At 35.0% G+C, this 20,080-nt stretch overlaps 2 protein-coding genes and 1 long non-coding RNA gene across 3 annotated transcripts; all 3 read right to left on the bottom strand.

Annotated features, from left to right (window-relative positions):
- Positions 1 to 7,125: 7,125 nt before the first annotated feature.
- Positions 7,126 to 8,088, bottom strand: LOC113654321 (taste receptor type 2 member 4). The gene has a single exon (XM_027164406.2). The coding sequence runs from the start codon at positions 8,086 to 8,088 to the stop codon at positions 7,126 to 7,128; it is 963 nt and encodes a 320-aa protein (XP_027020207.2).
- A 3,328-nt stretch (positions 8,089 to 11,416) lies between these two features.
- LOC113654320 (taste receptor type 2 member 129) lies at positions 11,417 to 12,703 on the bottom strand. Its single transcript, XM_027164405.2, is given in 2 exon segments — positions 11,417 to 12,005; positions 12,007 to 12,703. Coding segments are annotated over 2 exon segments (936 nt in total). The 5' UTR covers positions 12,355 to 12,703; the 3' UTR covers position 11,417.
- A 314-nt stretch (positions 12,704 to 13,017) lies between these two features.
- LOC125141524 lies at positions 13,018 to 14,089 on the bottom strand. The gene is made up of 2 exons (XR_007140927.1): positions 13,896 to 14,089; positions 13,018 to 13,786 (listed from the first exon to the last, which is right to left on the bottom strand). It is a non-coding gene; the product is annotated as an uncharacterized LOC125141524 (long non-coding RNA).
- Positions 14,090 to 20,080: the final 5,991 nt, after the last annotated feature.

Genomic DNA, 20,080 nt, shown 5'->3' with positions numbered 1-20,080 from the left:
ATGCAATCCACCTTTTACACAAAATTTCTTAGTTGGGAACTGTATGTCCACATGTACAGTAATGTTCACATTCAAATGCATTCCAGTAAAAAGCAAATCAGTTATTTTTTTCTTTACTATTTACTAAAGGAGGTACAGTAGAAACACAATATAATAGAACAATAATAATTTCGGTAAAGTTAGTGTGTGCAGAGAAAGATGTGTTCTGTTTTGAAATGGAGAGTTAGTATATATTTAACAACATGTGTTTTTGAGAGGAAAATTATCAATTTGGCCGATTGTGTTTTGTAGGTGTAAGTCTGTGTTAAGAGTTTTGAAAAATTATCTTAAGTATAGGTAAGCGCTTGTTAGCGATTGAAAAAAAAACTGTAATGTATCTAATCTCTGCGATCTTCAGGGTTAGGCAGAGGTGGGAAGTAACGGAGTAAAAATACTTCGTTACTGTACTTCAGTAAATTTTTCTGGTATCAGTACTTTACTCCACTATTTATTTTTCGGACAACTTTTTACTTTTACTCATTACATTTTTACACAAATATCTGTACTTTTTACTTCTTACATTTTCAAAACGGACTCGTTACTTTTAGTATTATTTCTTCTCATTGAGCGCTGTTTCCAGCCTATCATCCTATCATTGTGCGGCTTTTCCCCCATGTGACTGGTGTACTGTATTATTTACTGGCTATCAGACATAGACTAAGGATAGCGGAGCTAATGAGCAGCACGCCTACAAAAGGAAAGTTAAAATAACTAACAACGAGGACATTCCTGAACACACATGGCCATATATGAGGGAGATGTTTGAAATAATCGGCGTCACAAAGGATTCCTGGCGAATGCGTTGCAAAGTGTGTCAACCAGGGGCGGTTCTAGCCCTTTTTTAGGGTGGCTTCAGCCCCCTGTCTGTAATCTCAGCCACCCTAAAACTATAAGGATCATTTTTACTTTCATAAATAAACAATGAAAATTACGTTACATGTCGTCGATGGGAAAGAAAATTATTTATCAGTTTGATCCAAGAGCGATTTTTTTTTACTTTGCTTTTACACGCGTGTGTTGTAGTCTTTCAAAAGTGCGTCTTTAGCCGTCTGCTTTATTTGAACGGAAAAGCACAGGTACGCGCAGCGTGCACGCGCAGTCAGAGCTGGAGGCGTTTATCTATAACGTTAATCGGCGGAAAGACGGCAACCAAAAGCAGTGAAATTTCTTATTACCAGAGTTGATATATAATATAGAACTCTTCTTGTTTTAAATTCTCACTGAGGGCTAAACCCCCCCTAAAGATGAAATCCTAGAACCGCCCCTGGTGTCAACCCAAAAAACACGAAGTGCTTAATTTAATTAACATTAATTTTGTCATTTGTATTGGGGCCCAGACAGAGGGACTATATATATATATATATATATATATATATATATATATATATATATATATATATATATATATATATATATATATAAAATAAATATAGTGACAATGTTTATTTAAACCATAGACTGTGTGTGTGTGTCTGTATATATATATACATATATAATATATATATAAAATGACGTCCAGTTGTGGTAGTAGTCAGTGGTGTAGTCTACGTGATACGCAGGTATACGCCGTATACCCACTAGGAAATGCCAAGGATTTCCGTATACCCACTTAAAAAGCGTGAGGATACGTAACAATATCGTTTTGTGACAGAACTTTCATTCATAAATTCACCCCGTCTGTGTTGCGAACACAGACTGTGGTTGCGATTGTGAATCACTAACGTTTTTGGACCATTGGGGCTTCCGTGGCCTGTGACCTGATCTGACGTCACCTACCAAGGAGGAAAATTAGTTGCTTGGCGGTGTTTTTGTGGCGCAAATTAGAAATTAACTAACTAATGTAAAAGAAGATGTCTACTTTATTTGAACGAAAAAGCACAGGTACGCGCAGCGTGCACGTGCAGTCAGAGCTGGAGGCGTTTATCTATAACGTTAATCGGCGGAAAGACGTCAACCAAAAGCAGTGAAATGTCACTATTCTTACTACCAGAGTTGTCATATAATATATAATATAGAACTCTTCTTGTTTTAAATTTTCACTGAGAATCGCCCCTGGTGTCAACCCAAAAAACACGAAGTGCTTAATTTAGTTACCATTAATTTTATCATTTGTAAAACATCACAATAATTTTGAGTTGTTTTCAAGGACAGAGCTGGAATCTCCCTACAGTTTGGGATATGGCCTTGGTGATACACTTGGTATACATTATATTTCCAAAAGTATTGGGTCACCTGACCTTTCCTGCTATATGTGGTTGTTTTATGATCTCATCCCTACTGAACACCTTTGGGATGAATGTGAACGCTGACTCCACCCTACCTCACCTACATCAGTGCTTGCCTTTCATAACACTCTTGTGGCTGATGAACACAAATATCCATCAGCACGCTCCAAAATTATATATACATATACATACACACACATTATATATATATATATATATATATATATATATATATATATATATATATATATATATATATATATAGACGTCCAGTTACCAGCATGACACTAAACAGGTAGCAGTAACGGCAACATTTTACTTAAGTACATGTCAGAGCCCATACTTCTTTACTTTAACTTGAGTAAAAGAGTGTAGTCACTACTTCTACTTTTACTGGAGTCTTTTCAAAAATGAGTATCTGAACTTCTACTTGAGTAAAGGATGTGTGTACTTTTGCCACCTCTGAGGTTAGGCCACATGTTTTCGTCTACATCACATCTGATATCATCCAAGGCGATGCACCTGGGATAAAACCGCTTGGTATGTCGGATCCACCCTTGGCAATCTTGAACTGTGATGTCCCTGCAGCCAGCATCCATGGCTTCAAGGAGGGACATCTGGTCATGTGGCTGATGGTCATAAACCTTCCACCTCCATGCAGAAAAGAACTCCTCTATGGGGTTGAGGAAAGGTGAATAGGGTGGAAGGGAGACTTACCAGTCTTGGGTGGACTTCAAACCATGCTGTTATTGCTTGCGAATGATGGAAAGCAACATTGTCCCAGGTAATTACAAAGGTCCTCATGTTTTCACCCTCCTGATCCTGCTCTGGTACCAGGCGCTGGTGGAGATCATTGAGAGAGGCAAGGAGGCGCTCGGTATTATAGGGTCCAACCTGACATCTTTGAAGGAGTAATCCTGCATTTGCCATTGCTGCACACATTGTAATGTTTGCCCCTCTCTGTCCTGGCACATCAACTGTGGCCCTTTTTCCAATTATATTTCGTCCACGTCGACGCCTTTTGGGGCCTTCAATTCCATAACTCTCTGAAACAGTTTATGTATATCATGTCATTACTGTATACCATACGTACTGTAACCTATTACTGTGTAGGTTACCTACTTGCAAAGTGCAAAGCTTATAGAACTGGACATTGAATTGAATACACACTATACCTGGACATATTGTCGTCGTAGCTCCTTGACTCTCTCACTGTTACTCTCAAAGGGAACAGTGTAGAGCTGCTTCATCCGCACTCTGTGTTTGGACAATGTCCGTTTAATGGTTGTGAGGCTGATGCTTTCAATATTGCCAAATATCTCATGGTCCTCCACAATTCTAGTTTTAATTTCATGCAGTTTTATTGCATTATTTGCAACAACCATTTCTATAATGACAAGCTCTTGATCATTATTGAGGGTGGAAGATGTTGCATTCTTTAGAGGGGAAAAAATCAACATATACTGTATGACCTTATTGACATGTCAAGTGATAATAGAAATAATCCATGTAAAATGCAATACTTACCTGTTGGTTTGTTGAAAGATGCAAATAATGGAGGCAACTGTTGACTGCCTCAAATTGGGTTGCACTCTTTCACCAGCCTCTCTTAGTGAGAGACCGTGGTTGATTACATGGTCAATGATAGTGGCACGAATTTCATCACTGACTACTATTCTTGCAGCCCTTGGAATGCCACCACCATGCATTCTTGCACCTCTACCTTGCCCTCTCCTTGGGCCTGCTCCTCTTCCTGCACCTGCACCTCTCACTGCACCTGCACCTCCTACTGCACCTCTCACTGCACCTCTCACTGCACCTGCACCTCTTACTGCACCTCTCACTGCACCTCTCACTGCACCTCTTACTGCACCTCTCACTGCACCTCTCACTGCACCTCTCACTGCACCTGCACCTCTTACTGCACCTCTCACTGCACCTCTTACTGCAACTCTCACTGCACCTCTCACTGCACCTATCACTGCACCTCTTACTGCACCTCTCACTGCACCTCTCCCTGGCCCTGCATCTCTCACTGGAGCTGGCCTTCTTCCTGGGCCCCTTGCTCTTCCTCTTCCACGTCCAGACATTACAGTGTTTGTCTTTTTCTGTTTCTGTTTCCAAAAACATCACTCCTCAAAGTCCTCATTTTATAGTAATAGAAAAAAATAACCCCTGCCACTGAGTCTAAGCAGACTGGAAACAGCTGTGGTTGGCCCAATTCACCCAACATAAATCAGCTGTGTGTCAATTATTCAATTGTTTGTTTATTGTCAGCTGAGATATATTGTTTTTGAACTGATATCATTGCAGAAGCAGAGGTTTTTATACTGTATCTAAGGTTTGGAATATTGTTTTTGCTATTGTGGGATGTTGTGTGTTAATATTCGTGAATACTACAAAAACAATCCATAATTTTGTTGGGAGGTATAGCTTCTCTGTTAAGAAAATGTAAGCATTGTGGAAATGTGTTCACTGATTGCATATTGTGTGAAAACGACATGAAATGTGTGAATGGTATGGCCACAAAAGACTGATGCTGTGCTAATTGTGTTTAGAGTTTTGAAAATGTGACAACTGTTTGGACAAACGCTTGTTAGCGACTGAAAACAACTGTAACTGAAGACATTTGTGTCTGAGATTAAAATATGAATATGAGACAACAGATGATTATAACAGCTTACCTTTCCTGATAATTACATCTAGAGGTTTTAAACAAGTTGCAAGCTACCTAAGGTGGAAGCCCAACCTTATTTTTATTGGAACAGACCGCCTTTAAGTAACTAAATAACACTTAATATATAGTTACATATACTTTTCAAACTGTCTGGTGCAGCTATGATTTTCTCTGAAATTTAGTTTTCACATATTTAGGGTAAAGAGGTGATAGAGGGATAGAGGAGCATAATCTGTAAGTCAGCTTTTCTGTTTTTCCATCATTTGTTGCCATTACTGTATATGACTTTTTTGTAGCTGTTTTTACAGAAGGTAATAATTTATTTTTTGTTTTCATTGTTATAAAATATTTTACAATGATCTGAGTTTGATAACTGATTCATTGCTTCCTTAAATATAGTGAGGGAGGAGTATAGGACACCTGTGGCAGATTTTGTTTTATGCACTGGTCAGAACGGAATATTTACTTAAAGAAACATAAATTATACTATAATAATCATTTTCATTTTTGCAAGGTTAATGGTTTGTATGTATCCTGCTAGAAAATATACTAAATATTTTTCAATATCCCACTAAAACTACCTCCTAAATTGCAGTTAGATACACAATGTCCTTAGCATAGACATATTACCATGATGTTGAGCACAACAAACACTGATGTGTTTTTACATTACCTAAATCGCTGTTCTACATCCATGGACTCCCAGAGAAAGGTTTCAGAAAAGTGCTATGTGACAACACCAATTAAAAGTACATAAGGCAAATACTTTAATTGGTTATTTTTCATTTGCCCCTATTACTCTGTGGCATGTGTCAGCTGACATTTCATTTTTCACCATTTTTTAGCTATGTTTATGGACAACTGTTTGAACTTTCTGGTGTCTCTTTTACTACTGATACAGTAGTCTTTCTCCACTATACTGCCGTTCCTGACCGAATTGATTCTTTTAAGTGAACTTTACTCGAATGTGTAGAATTAAGAATTGAGCATTCATTACTCTTTAATACTTTATATTACATACAGTGAAACATTTTCCAAAGTGGATCTAAAGAATATTATTAACATCTGAGTTGTTTTTCACAGTGTTGTAAACAGTGTTAGTCTGGTGAAGACTGTTGATGAGCATGGAGATGAATCCTTCATTTGACAGATGAAATATGGACAATTATCTTTTTTTCATTGACTCCTGATGCTGATGTTTTCAGAAGTGTAGCATATTAACCCAAATAACCAAAAAAATTATCATTTTACCTGTATGCAGATCATAGCATTGTAGAATTCAACTTCAACCTTTACACTATCACATGTGCATCTTCTCATTCAGATGCTTGCATTCCAGTGTACCTATCCTGCCTAGTTTCACGGATTATACCTGTGCCCATTTGCCAAATAAATACATAAATACATAAATACATAAATACATAAATAAATAATGTATTTAAATGAACTGCCTTAATTTTTTTTCATTTGTTTGTTTGTTTTTCTTTGTTTACTGAGCAGGGATTCTCTTTTGCATCATACAACAGTCAAAAACTCTAATTCAATTCTAAATCCAAAATATTATTATTAAAAAAAAAAAACCTTAATGCTTCGGACATTTGAGTCCATTTATGTTTTAATACTCGATCTTTATACAGAGTCAAAATGTATATGTCATGCAATTTAAAGTAAAAAATTTGAGAAAACCTAAAAAGAACTAGAGAAAATAAAAAATAAAAAACAGAGAAACTCTAAAAAAAAAAAAAAAAAACAGAAAATGCGAATGTCTGCATATGCATATGAATATCACTTGTAACCTTTTTTACTTTTTGTGTTCAAGATTTACAGCCTTATAACATCTGAGGGTTAGAACATATACTGTAAGAAACGTTTTATTGTTCTCTTATTCTAGGGCAATCTGCAGAACCCTGACAACCCTGCTTGAAAATTAAAAAAAAAAACATTTTGTTTGAAAACAAGTTTTTATATAAAGATGTCCTTCCAAAATTTTATTGCAGGAAATTTTTATTAAACATTCAAATGTAATCACAGCCAAAATGTAAACTGCACCAAACATGATTTATATGTAAAAATAAATGTCAGTGTTAAAGAAATTTGGTAAATCATCTCTTTAAGATACTTCTGCTCTATTGTAAATAATGTGGATAACCAATACACTACAGAAGGGGTGTTACTATAAAAGATTCACTTGAATAACAAAGCGGCAGTTTTGAGGAATCTTTGCCAAACGTAAACTACTCGCTGACGAAATATTGTCTGGCCAACACACAAGTTAATGGTGGATCCAAAAGTGTACAAACAGACAACAGAGCAACATATATGGCCATTCAAATCAACATTAAGGTTGAATACAAATACAAGTAATTCTCTCACTAATATCAAGACTGAGCAAAGGAAGAAAAGGATTGTCTGAATGATGCCTGTGACTGTCACTCTCATCTGTCTCTGGAGGCGAGGAGATGAAATGGTGCTGCTGCTTCCCTGCATGCTCTTCATGTGTTTCCGCAAGAAAAGAATAGTCGCACAGCTTGATGTCATCATCACAATTAAACAGAGCAATAAGTAACAAAATCGTATCCACATGTCTACTGAAAACAAAAACATGACTTTGTCCAGCTTTGCATGTGCCTCATCCCATTTGTTGGTGTATGTAATATTGAAGTCATATTCATAAAGGTCATAAAGCTCCACAAATGCTAGAGATAAAGCAATACCTTCGGAGAACCCAAACATAAAGAAGAGTTTGTCTGCTATTAAAGCAGTGTATATGAAAAATTTAATGTTCCTCTTCAAACAGATGAAGACAGAGTGCTGAGCAGGAACAATCTGGCAGTAGTAGAAGACATTCAGCCAAAGGGATGAGGTTACACTGGTCCTCATAGTAAACAAGATCATTTCTACAATAACAGAAAAACCAATAACACCTGACAAAATTATTCCAAATTCCATGATGACATACACAAAAATGCAGATTTGAAGAGTGCTGTTGCATCCAACAAGTGTTCCCAACAAGACGTTAAGGGGTTGTTTCAGCCGCTCTGTTCCTTGCTGTGGAAAGAACATACAGAAGACTAAAAAAATGTTTATAATGATGCTGATAATGGACACAGGTATGTTCACCACAGCAAAAGATAAGCAATCCATCATGTGCTCCAAAAAGTACTCCTGGGAGCCACAGAAATCTATTTTGCTTATCTTGTCAATCGGAAAGGAGCCTCTCATATATGATCTCTGTAGCTCAGACCCACCTTCAGAGAAAGGAAATTATTCAGTGTGGGAGTGCTTACAAAATATAGTCCACCTCACTTTGCAAAGGATATGGATATTCTTTTAAAAGAAAAATCTGCAATGCTTTTGAGTATTCACTAATAATAATAATAATAATAATAATAATAATAATAATAATAATAATAATAATAATAATAATAATAATATATCGCAAGAGGATGCTCTTCTTCACCCTTAAAACAGTGTTCATAGACCTTTATGGATTATAGGTCACTCACCATCACCAGCTAAGAAATAAATAAATTATAGTTTTACAATATATTATACAATAACATGTTATAGTATTAGAATTTACCAAATGTCAATTAAAAAAAAAGCCCAGGTTTCACTCCTCATATCTAGCTACAATAGTAATATGTGAAATAAAACTATTACCTAATATTACTTATTTTACTGTGCTATAAAAACAACTAATGTATCAGTTTCCATGTCATTTGCATGTATAATGCAAATAACTTTGAGTGAGACAGACTAGCTTAGTTTAAGGATTTATTATCAAACTTATTTTCCATGTCATTGTGTAACATTGTGTAGTTTGAAAAAAATATTTTACTTTATTTAACAATGTTTATTTTTGTTTTAAATATGCACACAGCAAACATCCATTAATATGTTCTATTTTTTGTTGTTGTATTGTTATAGATAAATGATTAAAGATAAATGACTTTTTGTCTCTACAAAAGACCCGTCAGGTAAATGCTGAGTAATACTGAGTAATATATGGCAATGTAGCCACTGTGGAACCACAGGAATGGTCCAAGCAATGGTACCAGATCCCTAATAACAAACTGTTGCAAGATTTAAATCCTATTGAAAATCTGTGGTCTAAAATGGAAAAGGAAGTACACATGCACATCCACAAGTTAGGATTCTCATTCCATGGATATATATGAAAACCCTAACTTGTGGATGTACATGTATACTTCCTTTTCCATTTTAAAAATACACTGTGTATTGAGGTACTTGCGCTTTGCTTCAGATATTATTGGCAGGAGCATTGTGTGACAAAATTAATGCAACAAATATTCTTGGGGCAAGTTTGAATTATGTAAGTATTTTCTGTAGATTCATTTGTGGACTCTTTTTAGTTTTTACTATTATACTGTCCATTTCTAGGGTCCTTGCATTTTACATGTTCTCCTTGCTCCTTGATCTAGCAAGGGTTTTCTTTATTCAGTTTTGTCTCACTGTCTTAAAACTTTCAGTATTACTATGTTAATACACCCCTACATGGGAATAAGTGTTCTCCCCCTGAACATCCACCGTTTTTTGTGATATGGAGCTACTGCAATCCAGACTAGAATAAAGTGGATTTTATGAATGAATGAATAACATTAATGCAGTGTCAGGATAAAAAAATTAGCAGATTAATGAACAAATTGGCAGAATCATCTAGGAAGCAATATGCAAGCAGGGTCAAGTGATCAGCAAATAGTGTGAATCAAACTATTCAAGTGCAAAAAACAAACAAATACTGTTGTGTTGGCAAACCAGGAGAGCAATCACAAATATTAAGGCTTGGTAATGACTGGTAACAGTGATTTCACAAGTCTCTTTTAAATACCGTGTGTGCATGAGGCTGATTGAGCACAGGTGCAGATATTACTATATTAGATACTTTACTATATTACGCATCTAGGATTGCTAGAAACATAATCAAATTTGTCAGTATATATATATCATATGGTTTGTAATGATATGACACACTGCATATGTTAACAGTTTACCCCAAAAAACTGAATACTGAGGTATACTGCGAGTAGAAAACTACAGACAAAAAACAACTTGACAAATGTGATTATGTTTCTAGCAATCCTAGATGTGTAATATAGTAAAGCCCTGTTTTTAGGCTTTATAGTTTAAAATGTACAAGAAAGCAGCTGAACAAAATATGGCCAGAATTAAAGATTTCTCTCATAGTAGTCAGGATGCGAGCAACATATATTTTCAATCGAGGAATTTTCAATTTAAAAAATTTTATTGTATATAGAAATTTCTACAGAATATATATATATATATATATATATATATATATATATTACACACACACACACACACACACGCACACAAAACAAAATAAATAAATACATAAATACATAAATACATAAATAAATACATAAATAAAAAGGTACTGCAGAATCACACATAAAAAGGGTCTATCCATGTTTGCTAATGAACAATATGAACAATATGAACAATAATGTACAATAATGAACAATTCTATTTTATAATCTTTAAAAATAGTAACAGTAATCATATCTATTTATTCATTTTCAATCTTCCAAGACAATAAACAATCATTCTAAAGTTACTTCTTATTGGAAAGTCCCAGAATCACAATTTATTTAACAGCTCATAATCCTATGACATACAAAGCACCAAAAAAGAGAATGTGTCAGGGTAAAATTATATTTACATTTACATTTAGGGCATTTAGCAGACACCTTTATCCAGAGTGACTTACAACTGAGCAACTGAGGGTTAAGGGCCTTGCTCAGGGGCCCAGCAGTGGCAGCTTGGTGGACCTGGGGTTCAAACCCATGACCTACCGATCAGTAGCCCAACACCTTAACCACTGAGCTACCACCACCCCATATATAATTAAATTATAATTATATAATTAAAGAGAAAAAACACGTCCATAAACATTTATATTTTAATTTTTGTTTTCTGATTTATAGATGACATGGATACTGTGACAAAAGAAAGTGTAAGTGAAAATATTTTTAATATAATCACTATCCGTTATCACTGTTTCTGTTAACTAAGTAAGAAGGCACTTTTAACAAATTTCAAACCCATATATTCTCTATATCCTGATATTGTCTGGGCAACACAAAAAAAAGAATATATATAATACATATATATAAATATATATAATATAATTCTCCAAAAGAATATAAACAGACTACTTTGCAAGAAATATGTCCAAACAAATGAAGACAATGTTTACTGTAAATGCAAGCAAGTTAATGCAAACAAATAAAATCACTATTAGCAAGATTAATCAGTAAAGATAAGGAAATAAATAACAAATTGGAAATCATTGTAAAAGTAAATCTGTGAATCAATTCCTAAATTTACATGCAGAAAATTAGATCTTGATTTAGATTAGATTCTGTTCTAGTAAATATTGTGGATAACTTTGATAACTATGGTAAACGGTACTATGTGTTACTACAATAGATTCACTTGAATAACAAATTGGCAGCTTTGACAAATTTTTGCCAAATGCCAACTACTTGCTGACGAAATATTGTCTGGCCAACACACAAGTTAATGGTGGATCCAAAAGTGTACAAACAAACAACAGAGCAACATATATGGCCATTCAAATCAACATAAAGTTTGAATACTAATGCAAGTAATTCTCTCATTAATATCCAGACTGAGCAAAGGAAGAAAAGGATTGTCTGAATGATGCCTGTGACTGTCACTCTCATCTGTCTCTGGAGGCGAGGAGATGAAATGGTGCTGCTGCTTCCCTGCATGCTCTTCATGTGTTTCCGCAAGTAAAAAATAGTTGCACAGCTTGATGTTGTCATCACAATTAAACAGAGCAATGTGTAACTACAACTTATCCAAATGTCTAGCATCGCTAAAAAAGTCACTGTATCAAGCTTTGTTTCTGTTTCATGCAGTTGTGTTGTATAGTTGTAAGTGTTAAAATACTTATCAAAAAGTGCATTAGCTGCAATATTTTCACATAATCCAAAGATGAAGAAAATTTTCTCTGCTATCAAAGAAGTGTATATAAAGAATCTGATGTTTTTTTTTCAAATATATGAAGACAGAATGCTGAGTAGGAACAATCTGGCAGTAGTAGAAGACATTCAGCCAAAGTGATGAGGTTACACTGGTCCTCATAGAAAAAAAGAGGATTTCTACTGCAACAACAAAAACCATATGCCTTGAAGAACACAAAGCAATAATAATGTACAAAAAAATACAGATTTGAAGAGTGATATTGCACCCAACAATTGTTCCCAATAAAACATTAAGAGGTTGTTTCAGCCTGTCAGTTCCTTGCTGTGGAAATATCATACAGAAGACTAAGAAAATATTCACAAAAAATGTAAAAATAGAGATATTACTGTTCAACAGAACAAAAGTTAAGGAATCCATCGAAGAAAGCGCAAAAAAAATTGAGTGTCAAGAAGAGCAGTTTTCTTGTCTTTCAATGTTCCAATGGATAGGTACAGTATCTGTCATCTAAACCGTCTGCAGTTTAGAAGACCCACCCTCAGAGAATACACTGGAGGACTGCGGACCAGGTATATCCTGCATCACATTACAAAGGATGGGACTGGATATTAGTAAAAGGCCATACTATTACATTTCAGTCTTTGACATTTTAGTCTTTGGCATTTTTTCTTCGAATAGACTGATAAACAGTCATTGTAATTTTTCTATTAATCTAATTAAATGTAATTAAATGTAGATGAACTCTTAATCATTCTATAAAATGTTTACCCCTTTTGTAACTGCCTATATAGACAGAAAATTCTGCAAGCAATGAAATTATGCACATTTAATATTACATATTCCAATTAACTAAGCAATCTCATGTGCATTTACCACAAAAATGGTCAGGAAAAAAGTATGTATAATGTAGTATGTTTTATAAGTTAATAATTTTTCAATGTCAATAAACACAAGTACATTTGCATAGTATTCACATCTCTTCTCTGGATGCAATGGCAATGTGTGAAATTAAGTAATGATGTAGTTTATGTCACTGAGCTTGTTTTCATTACATCTATATTTACAATGCAAATAACAAAAACACAATGGCAACTTTAGTTTATTTTACATGACATGGTTTACCACAGTTTAAACTGAACAGAATTGTTTCCTCCATCTCTATGCTGTTTATTTTTCTATAGTTAAAAGAACTGACCTATACTGTATATAATCCTCATTTTTTTTAAAGCCAGTGTCTTGGTACTAATAATACTAAAGTGGAGATTTACCTCACCTATTTGTACTATTTATAATTCTCTGTGTAAATGGCCAAGTGTAGAAATAAAGTCAATTACCTGGCAAAATATAAAACATATTGATCATATTAAACACTTATTGATTTATAGGTGTTGCCTTAGCTGAGATTTTACATTAATGTTGAAATTATTTGGAGCGATCACCTGCACAGCTTGTCTTAAGTACTGTACAGTGGACAGTATGAAGAAAATCAAAGCATCATGTCTCTGAATCAGCTAATCATTGTTAAGAAAATCATGTACAGTGCATCCGGATAGCATTCACAGTGCTTCATAGTGCTTCACATTCACATTTTGTAAGATGAGACTCGTAGTACTACCTGCAGAACAAAAGACCTTAGACTTCCTTCTGCCCTTTCTTAGAAATTGCATCTGTATTGTCTATCCAGTAAAGTTTGATGTTCAGATGAACACCCAGGTGCTTATAAGAGTCCACTCTCTCAATATCCTTTCCCTGAATGTTCAATGGTGGTGTTGAAGTGTGTTTGTGCCTGTGGAAATCCATCACCAGTTCTTTGGTCTTCCCTGTATTTATCTGGAGGCAGCTCCATTGGAACCTGTCCACACAAAAAAAGAAAAGAAAAGGTGCTATGTAGCAGGTTTTAATAAAGAATGCCCCTGTAGTCTCCTGGTTTCTGCTGCTGAAAAACATTACCACAGCAGTACCACAAAGTGAATGGTGATGAATGGTGCATGGTTTCCTTCAGATATGATGCTTTAGGAAGAGTTCAGGTCATTTCAAACATGTATGGATGATGGAGGCCACTGTGCTCATTGGGATCGTCTACGCTGCAGAATAATTCTGTACCTTTCCCCAGTTCTGTGCTTCGATACCTCCCTATCACAGACAATTCCTTGGACTTCATGCACATGCTCTGACATGCACCGTTAACTGCGGGACCTTATATAGACAGGTGTGTGCCTTTCCAAATCATGTTCAATAAACTAAATTTACCACAGGTGACTCCAATCAAGCTGTAGAAACATCTCAAAGATGATCAGTGGAAACAGGATGCACCTGAGCTCAGTTTTGTCATGACAAAGGCTCTGAATACTCAAATATGTGATTTTTTTGCTTTTCTATTTTTTTTTTTTTACTAACAAACTTCTTTCACATTGTGATCAGCAAATAGTTTTGGAATAAGGTTGTAACACTAAAATGTGAAAAAAGTGACGCACTGTGAATCCTTTCCAGATGCACTGTAGTTAATGCTGCAACATTTTCAGCAACCCCTAAGATGGTCACATGTTATAATGCATGCAGACAATAATATGATGAGTTTACATTAATCACCAAGGGCCCATAAATCCACAATTACAGAAGATAACCTGTTTCTGAACAGAAGGAATCCTCTGGGTTAGGATGTGTTCACAAATATGCTTTTCTGCCTTTTCCAGTGTTATGGATTTATTTGTAGTATGTCTAGTCACATTCTTGCCAAGCAGGCTCTCTTTGCCCACAATCCTTCAGACTGGACATGTGTTGCCCTAGAGGCAGTTGGAACTGTGACACTGTGAACCTTAAAAATATTGAAAAATAATTGTAAATACTACAAATATACAGTATGTTGGTTGTATGCAGGCAATTGGAAATGTTTTCTTTCTCTAGTGAAACACACTGGGCATCCATCAGCCCCTTATATTTTGTAGTTTAACTACAGTATTTGATACACGGAATATATTATCATTTGCAAGATAATACTTTTTTTAGCAGTGGTAGCTTGAGTGGTTAAGGTTATGGGTTGTTGAGCAGAACATTATGGTTCAACCCTCAGCACCACCAAGCTAACACCCTTGGGCCTCTGAGAAAGGTCCTTAACTCTTACTGCACCAGGGGCACAGAATCTTGGCTGACCCTCTGACCTCCAAAGCTGGTATATGTAAAAAAAAAAATAAAAAAAAAAAGAATTTCACTGTGCTATAATACAGATGTGACAATACTAAAGTCTTCTTCTTCTACAATTTGTATAATTGGCCCGGTTTCACTCTACGCTTTATGCAAAGACAACATATCAGTTTTCTTTCCATCTACATTTCCAATGCAAATAATTCACACAATGGACAATGATTTATTTTTCATGTCACAGTCTAAGAACAGTTTGAACTGCTCATAGTTTTAAAACATTTATTTTTATAACTTGATTAATACCATATAGTGTAACTTAAAATAGCCAACATAAAAATAAGGAACAACAATAGTCACAAAATTGAAGAACAAGTATCCAGTACAGCCTTATGGAAATGAGCATCTTGTGTTGGTGTTTGTCACCAGACAGCAGATAGTTCAAGCAGAATAAGAATGCATATTCCAAAACGACTAGTATCCAAAATATATTTGAGCTAATTACTTTTAGGATTGACTGTTAAAGAACCCTAAGTGCAGTACATATCAGTGGCAGTGGTTATCTTAGAGTGAAGGAGAGCTTTTTACGTAGAAATTGTAATGAAATATATGCAAAAATTCAATACTTTTTTGTACCTTTTTGTAATGCAGGGCTTTCAAGTATCAAGCATTGATCGTGACAGTCACTCATTTGGGTCTTTTGTCATTGCTCTCCCACCACACATTGTATTTCTCACGCAGAAAAACTTACTATTTATCATAAATTTACTATTCCAAATTTCCAAAATGTATCTGTCCGCACCGCTGTCTCTATAGAACTGGGCAGGAATCAAGCGTCTCCCCTGAAGTTCTTAGTCGAGCCTGACACTTATCAGCCAATCAAAAAAAGAGACTACACAATAGCCAATCAGAAAATAGCACAATGGTATCTGGGTAAGATTTAACGCAACAACCAATAAAAAAAGCATGTCCTGGAATTGTTCAGCATCATCCTTGTTCACTAACAGAGAAAACCACTGGAGCTGCAAGCATCACTTTGAGCACAGAGTAAGTCATGATCTCCTGTTGTAATGTTAAAACAAATTCAATAATTCAAAAATACTTGTTTGACACAAACAATGACATTTTGACTGCTGTTAGAGATGTTTCCCAGATAATCAGCATCAGTTTTTCATGAGTGTCTGTAACTTAGCCAACAGTTTTACAGCCTGTTCACTGACAACACCTGCTCAGAACAAGTAGTCTAGGCCAGTGGTCCCTTTTTTTTTAAATGTGATTGGATTGAACCCATTTGGGAGGCTATCAATGATTGTAGCCTTGGTTTTAGTGCTTCCACATTCTAATGCTGATGCTGAGAGGGTATTTTTGATGGTCGGTTTGAACAAAACCTCAACACGAAACAGCTTGTCTCTGGACGGGACATTGTCACTCTTGCCTGTCTTCAAAACTTGAGAACCCTGAAAATGTAATGGAATATATTAAAAACTGCAATACTTTTTTCACATAAAGATTTTGCATATAATTAGGAGCACAAAAAGATAACTTTAAAACAAAATACTCTATTAACTAACATTTGATTTATATAAAGTGCAAAGACATAACTGCATACTATTAACATACCTATATATGTTAAACTGTAGATAAATATCACACCACAAGATGGCAGTATGGGACGTAGAGTTGTATTTATATATGGTTCGGTAGCTGCAAGAGGATTCCTAGAAATGTTATCTAATTAGATTTCTAATGTGACGGTCAAATTTTGTTATAGTCTGTATCCATTACTGTATCCATCTGAACGAGTTCTTGCCAGTTTATGCACGTGTGAATATTTAACAACAATAGTCACAAAATTGAAGTACAATCAGGGAATCTATTGAATCAATCTATTTTTAAGGAAAGTTTAAAATTCAATGTGACAAAAACAATTATTAAAAACTCTCTACAACTTCACAATGATTTAACAATATCAGCTACTCAAGAAGTCATAGCTGTACCACAACCTACCTATGGAGGTGTCCAATGCCAACATACTGGGGTGTAATGCAGCATTTCACACTTACTATTTTTTAGATGCACACCAATAACCAATTTCAGTCCCTACAAATCACATTTTGTACTAACCACAGCAATAGCATATATTAAATAATACAGTCACACCAAGCACTGCAGAAGAGAACCCTCCATGATGGCTAGGGCACCAGGGTGATGCCCCTGGAACAACCAACAATTACAAATTTGTTCTTTATAGTTAGTAAGCGGACAGAAGAAAATAATTGGCCTTTATGCCTGTGTGAGCCACCCAAGCATTTTTAAACATTTTTTTAAAGGGGGAGTATAAAAAGAACAGCTACATTAAAACTCATCTTATTCACAAATAAGAGCAAAATAAAGATCCTGGTGAACACTACACCCCATACAGTACATTCAGAAAGAAATGTTTCACTCTGGTATACTCACCACACCTGTGTTATGATATGATAGTGAACCATGGGATAAAGGTTCCACACCAAAAATGTTATGCACAAATCAACAAAGTAAGTGGCTTTTGCAAATGAAATGTAATGCAGGGAAAACTCATTGGGTTATAGCTCAGCAAAGTACCATGCAGCTAAGAGCCATACAGGGAAGCAGAGCCATAGCAAGACAGCAGGGAATCAAGACAGGGGGCAGCAGACGGTAGCCATGAGCACTTCACCACTCGTACAGTGATGCAAGCAGGTATATGACAACCTAAACTATTAAAGTGAAAATATTTTAACTCTAAAACTGTAAAAATTAAAAGCATAGTCAGAAAACCAAGGATCTTAAGCTCAAAGGGGAAAATAGAACTGCATACTAGTAACATATCAATTTCAATAATAAACTGTAGATAAATATCATATAACACCACAAGATGGCAGTATGGGACGTAGAGGTGTATTTATATATGGTTCAGTAGCTGCAAAAGGATTCCTAGAAATGTCATCTAATTAGATTGCTAATGTGACAGTCAAAATTAGTTATAGTCTGGATCCATTACTGCATGAAACAGAAGCTGAATTACAGACTGACTTTTTGACTTGCTCTGAATGAGTTTTTGCCAGTTTATGCACGTTACTAGTGTTGACATGAACCAGAGGAGGCTCTTTAGCTCTCAGTATTACTCATGAATTCATCAATCCTAAATCTGAGTTTAATTTTTAATTCTTTGAAAAAATCAGGCATATGCTAAACTCTGCTGGATTCACAGGTTCCAGCAAACTGGTGTTGGGGAGGGTATTATTGCTCAATGGATTAGAAATAATATCACTTGTTTTACAAGGCAGTGAAGAGGGTATATATAGCAGATCTATTTAAATATTTTAATTTTCTAGCATTTTCATATTCAAAGAACATAGAACTTATGTTAATACTGCAAGTAGGAAACTCATACTAAAAAATGGAAAATCAATTTAGTATCAAATGTCATTTGAAGATATGAATCATTTATGTGCGAACAGATATTTTGTTAGCTCTTTATTTGAGTATTAGGCACATTTGATTTTTATATAAGATTTTTTTTTCAGCAAACCTCAGAAACAAGCAGCTCTACTTAAGCATCCATGAATTATTTTTTGTTTACTGCTTAACTGCTGCAATGCCTGCATAAATTGACATATAAGGGTCTTGTCTTTGTGAAGAACTTAGAAAATTTGTTTTGACATGACCTAAGGTAAGGGTATCTCATATATTTATTATAGTACATAGAATAAGCTAAAATAAAAAATAAAAATAAAATAAAAATAACAATGATTTCTATTTGAAGGCCATCTTTATTTCAGTATTCGGAAACTAACAAAGTCAAACAGATATTTTAATAAATGATATATTTCAGTGTCTGAAAGTAAAGTATTGTATGATCTTGGAAAGGATGCAGATTTTTAGGATAAGTATGCCATTCTCCAAAATAATCATAAATTGTCATTTATAGTATATATACTCCATACAACATAGTGCTTTATATCAGAGTGATAGGAATATTTACAAGTGATACAATATATGTGTATAGAAATCTGACCATCGGACTCATACTGTATGTGTTTTTCAAACTCCTTGTTCCAGATACAACTGCCATTCCAGTTAATCCCAGAGAAGTTCAGTTCTGTACAGGCCACTTAAGATCTTCCCCTCCAAATTTAGCAAACCAGGTCTTTGTGGAACTCATTTAGGGGCAAGGTGGCATTGTCAAACTGAAATGTTTGGGTTCGACACCAGGTCCTATGAAGGGAAATTATAAAGCCACAGGAAACAAACATGTCCTATATTATTATGTGCTTCCAAATGTGATGCAATAGCATGGGGAAGACCCATGTTTTAGGGGTAATGATCAGTTTATACATTTAATACAAATGCATTATTTCTCATTAAATAAAATTTTTTCAAAAATTACAAATTCAGTCAGACTCTATACTTATTGCACCTGACTAGACAGAACATTTGACATAAGAGCAATTTTGCAGATAAAATAAACTGAAACATCTTTTAAAAACAACATTTTTTCCAAGCACAAGCTATTTGCTGTCGATACAATGACTGTGCAATACCTTGAGTAATGGTGGTTCCTAATGTATAAAAAGAGACAATAGTGCAAAGGACATTTATATTTTTCTCACATTCCAAAGATACATTTAATTCTATTAAAAACCACAATGAGCAAATTAAGTTAATTAGAGCATGTAATGCAATACTTCTGATGGTCATCCTTATCTGTCTCTGGAATCGGGGAGAAGAGAGGGTGCTGCTGTTTTCCATATTTTTCAGGTGTTTCCACAAGTAAATAATTGTTGCACAACTTGACGTTGACATCCCACACATATTTAAGATAAAAAAAGCAAATGTAATTAAAAAATTTAAATACCATGTAGAAGCGACCGTTAACAATTGATAATTAATGGTATTAGCTGTACTTGTGTCATTATAACTATTAGGATTTTGTAAAATTTCAACCCCGATAAACAAACTGAGTCCACATACATAGAAAACTCCA

The sequence above is a fragment of the Tachysurus fulvidraco genome, chromosome 6 (genome assembly GCF_022655615.1).
Source record: "Tachysurus fulvidraco isolate hzauxx_2018 chromosome 6, HZAU_PFXX_2.0, whole genome shotgun sequence".
NCBI lineage: Eukaryota > Metazoa > Chordata > Actinopteri > Siluriformes > Bagridae > Tachysurus > Tachysurus fulvidraco.
Note: the sequence above shows the minus strand (reverse complement) of the source record. Positions and strands in the feature narration are given on the sequence as shown.